Genomic DNA, 2,170 nt, shown 5'->3' with positions numbered 1-2,170 from the left:
AGGCCCCGGCCCCACACGGCCTCCCCTGGGCCCGGGGGGCCTGAGCTCTGCTCAGAGCCTGTGGCCGGGCAGCTCGGCTTTGCCGCGGGTCTGACGTGTCACACGAGTGCCCAGCCCGTGTCCGTGCCCACCCTTCACTGAGCTGCTGCCCTGGCTGACCTCGAGGGCTCTGCTGGGGAGCTGTGTGAGAGCAGCTCCCTGCCCCAGCACAGAGGCTCTGCTGTTGTGTGGAGGGCTCTTGGTTTTCGTTCCCTTGCAGCATCACAGATGCTCTCTTGGCCATTCTGCCTTTCAAAACTGGCTTGTGTCCAGCATCTCCTCAAGGAAGCCATCCCAGCCTTTTGGATCCCTTTCCTCCTCTGCAGGTTCCCAGCCCTTTGAGTGCTTATGCAGTTCTTGAGCCCTCTTCTAATTATTCTAGTAGGAGCAAAGTGACAACATGGGTTAGATGAGAACTTCTGAAGCCTCAGAGCTTCATCTAACCTGTGTGCTGCTTTAGTGGAAGCTGTTACACCTCAGGTCTCTGCAGAGGAGACACACATGGGGCCAAGCTCTTAAACTCTACCTTAGTAAAATGGTTTTGCACTTTCTTGCCTCCCCTGGAAGGGGCCACAATATGGGGCTTGGGGTTAGTTAGGTTGGGGTTGATGGCCCAGGGAGTCCCTGTCAGCCTGGCAATGTCTGAGCTCGGGGAGCAGGTGTCTGGAGCAGGCAGGGCTGTGCCAGGGTGGCACTGATCTCCCCTCGGCTTTCACAGAGCGCTTCGACCATCACTGTCCCTGGGTGGGCAACTGCGTGGGGAAGAGGAACTACCGCTACTTCTACCTCTTCATCCTCTCGCTCTCCCTCCTCACCATCTACATCTTCACCTTCAACATCGTCTACGTAGCACTGAGTGAGTCTGGTTGTGGAGGAGAGGGTGGCTGGGCTGGTGGAGGGAGGGGGTACTCATGGTGGTGTGAACCCAGAAGGGATGGAGTGGGGAAGGGAGCTGGGCTTGATGTGGTGTTCCGGAAAAAAATCTCTCTCTCTTTGTATTGCCAGAATCTCTGAAGATTGGGTTTCTGAACACATTGAAGGAAACCCCAGGGACATATCCTTCCGCAGGGCTTCTCCAGAGCCAGGGGATAGTGTGAGCTGTGTTATGGAGGAACTGGAGTCTTGATGCCCAGGTGTCTCTAGGGAGTCATTCAGGGCATTTCCCCCACGATTACAAGGCAAGGAGCAATTTTGTGGCTTATGGGAGGAGGGTAAAACAGAAAACCATGTCTAGAAGAAATTGGGGTAGTGTGCGTCGGGTCGTGACACTCGGCTGGGCTGGGACTGTTCCCAGGCTGTTCCCAGTCCTTAACTCTTCCCACTGTACTGGAGGTGCTCATCTGTTTCTTCACCCTGTGGTCGGTGGTGGGGTTAACTGGGTTCCACACCTTCCTGGTGGCACTGAACCAGACAACCAACGAAGACGTGAGTAGAACCTTGGTGTCCCTCCGAGCCCATCGCTTCCTCCGTGTGTCACGCTGCCTCTGCCTTGGCACCGTGCCCTGCAGGGCTCCGTGGGCCGGGTGCTGGTGGAGCAGACTTGAGCTTCTGCCCTGGTTCTTACAGATCAAGGGGTCTTGGACTGGGAAGAACCGCGTGCAGAATCCCTACAGCCATGGCAACATAGTGAAGAACTGCTGTGAGGTGCTCTGCGGGCCTCTGCCCCCCAGGTAAGCTCCTGAGGGGCAGCGCTGCTGTTCTTGTCCCCAGAGCCCAGTGTGGGACCCTGAGGAGCTTGTCCTGCCTGGGTACAAGACCTGGCTGCTCTCCTGGCAGTGCTGTGTGTTGAGGGCTTCTCCAGATCACTTGGGACAATGCCTGGAGGAGGGGGGAGGAGGCCTGGTGTTGCTTTACTTGCATATCTTCAGTGACTCAGGCCGGTGTAGGAGTGGCTCCTGTTCCCTTGGGCAGTGTGTGGAGCAGAGGCTTGTTCTGGTGGGCTCCCACCCTCTGAACTGGGCTGCTTTCCAAGGGGCTTGGTTGTCACAAGAGGAGCATAGACACTGTAAACGAGTTTTGGGTTGTGCACAGCCTGTTTTGCAGAGAAATCTCTTCCCCTGACATTTGTCTTCCACCAGTACTGTTGCTGCCAGGAAAGGAAGGTGGCTTTGGGGGAGGCAGACAAGGAACT

General features: G+C 56.6%; 1 protein-coding gene across 1 annotated transcript; it reads left to right on the top strand.

The window, feature by feature from the left end:
* Window positions 1-757: 757 nt before the first annotated feature.
* On the top strand, window positions 758-1,709 carry ZDHHC9 (zinc finger, DHHC-type containing 9; the record flags this gene model as incomplete). The annotated part of the gene is made up of 4 exons (XM_008947913.1): window positions 758-895; window positions 1,045-1,093; window positions 1,362-1,464; window positions 1,606-1,709. Coding segments are annotated over 4 exons (394 nt in total), but the record flags the coding sequence as incomplete, so codon positions are not given.
* Between the last annotated feature and the right edge of the window lie 461 nt (window positions 1,710-2,170).

This window comes from Merops nubicus, unplaced genomic scaffold, assembly GCF_000691845.1.
Source record: "Merops nubicus isolate BGI_N331 unplaced genomic scaffold, ASM69184v1 Scaffold41180, whole genome shotgun sequence".
NCBI lineage: Eukaryota > Metazoa > Chordata > Aves > Coraciiformes > Meropidae > Merops > Merops nubicus.
This window is presented reverse-complemented; position numbering and strand designations above follow the sequence as displayed.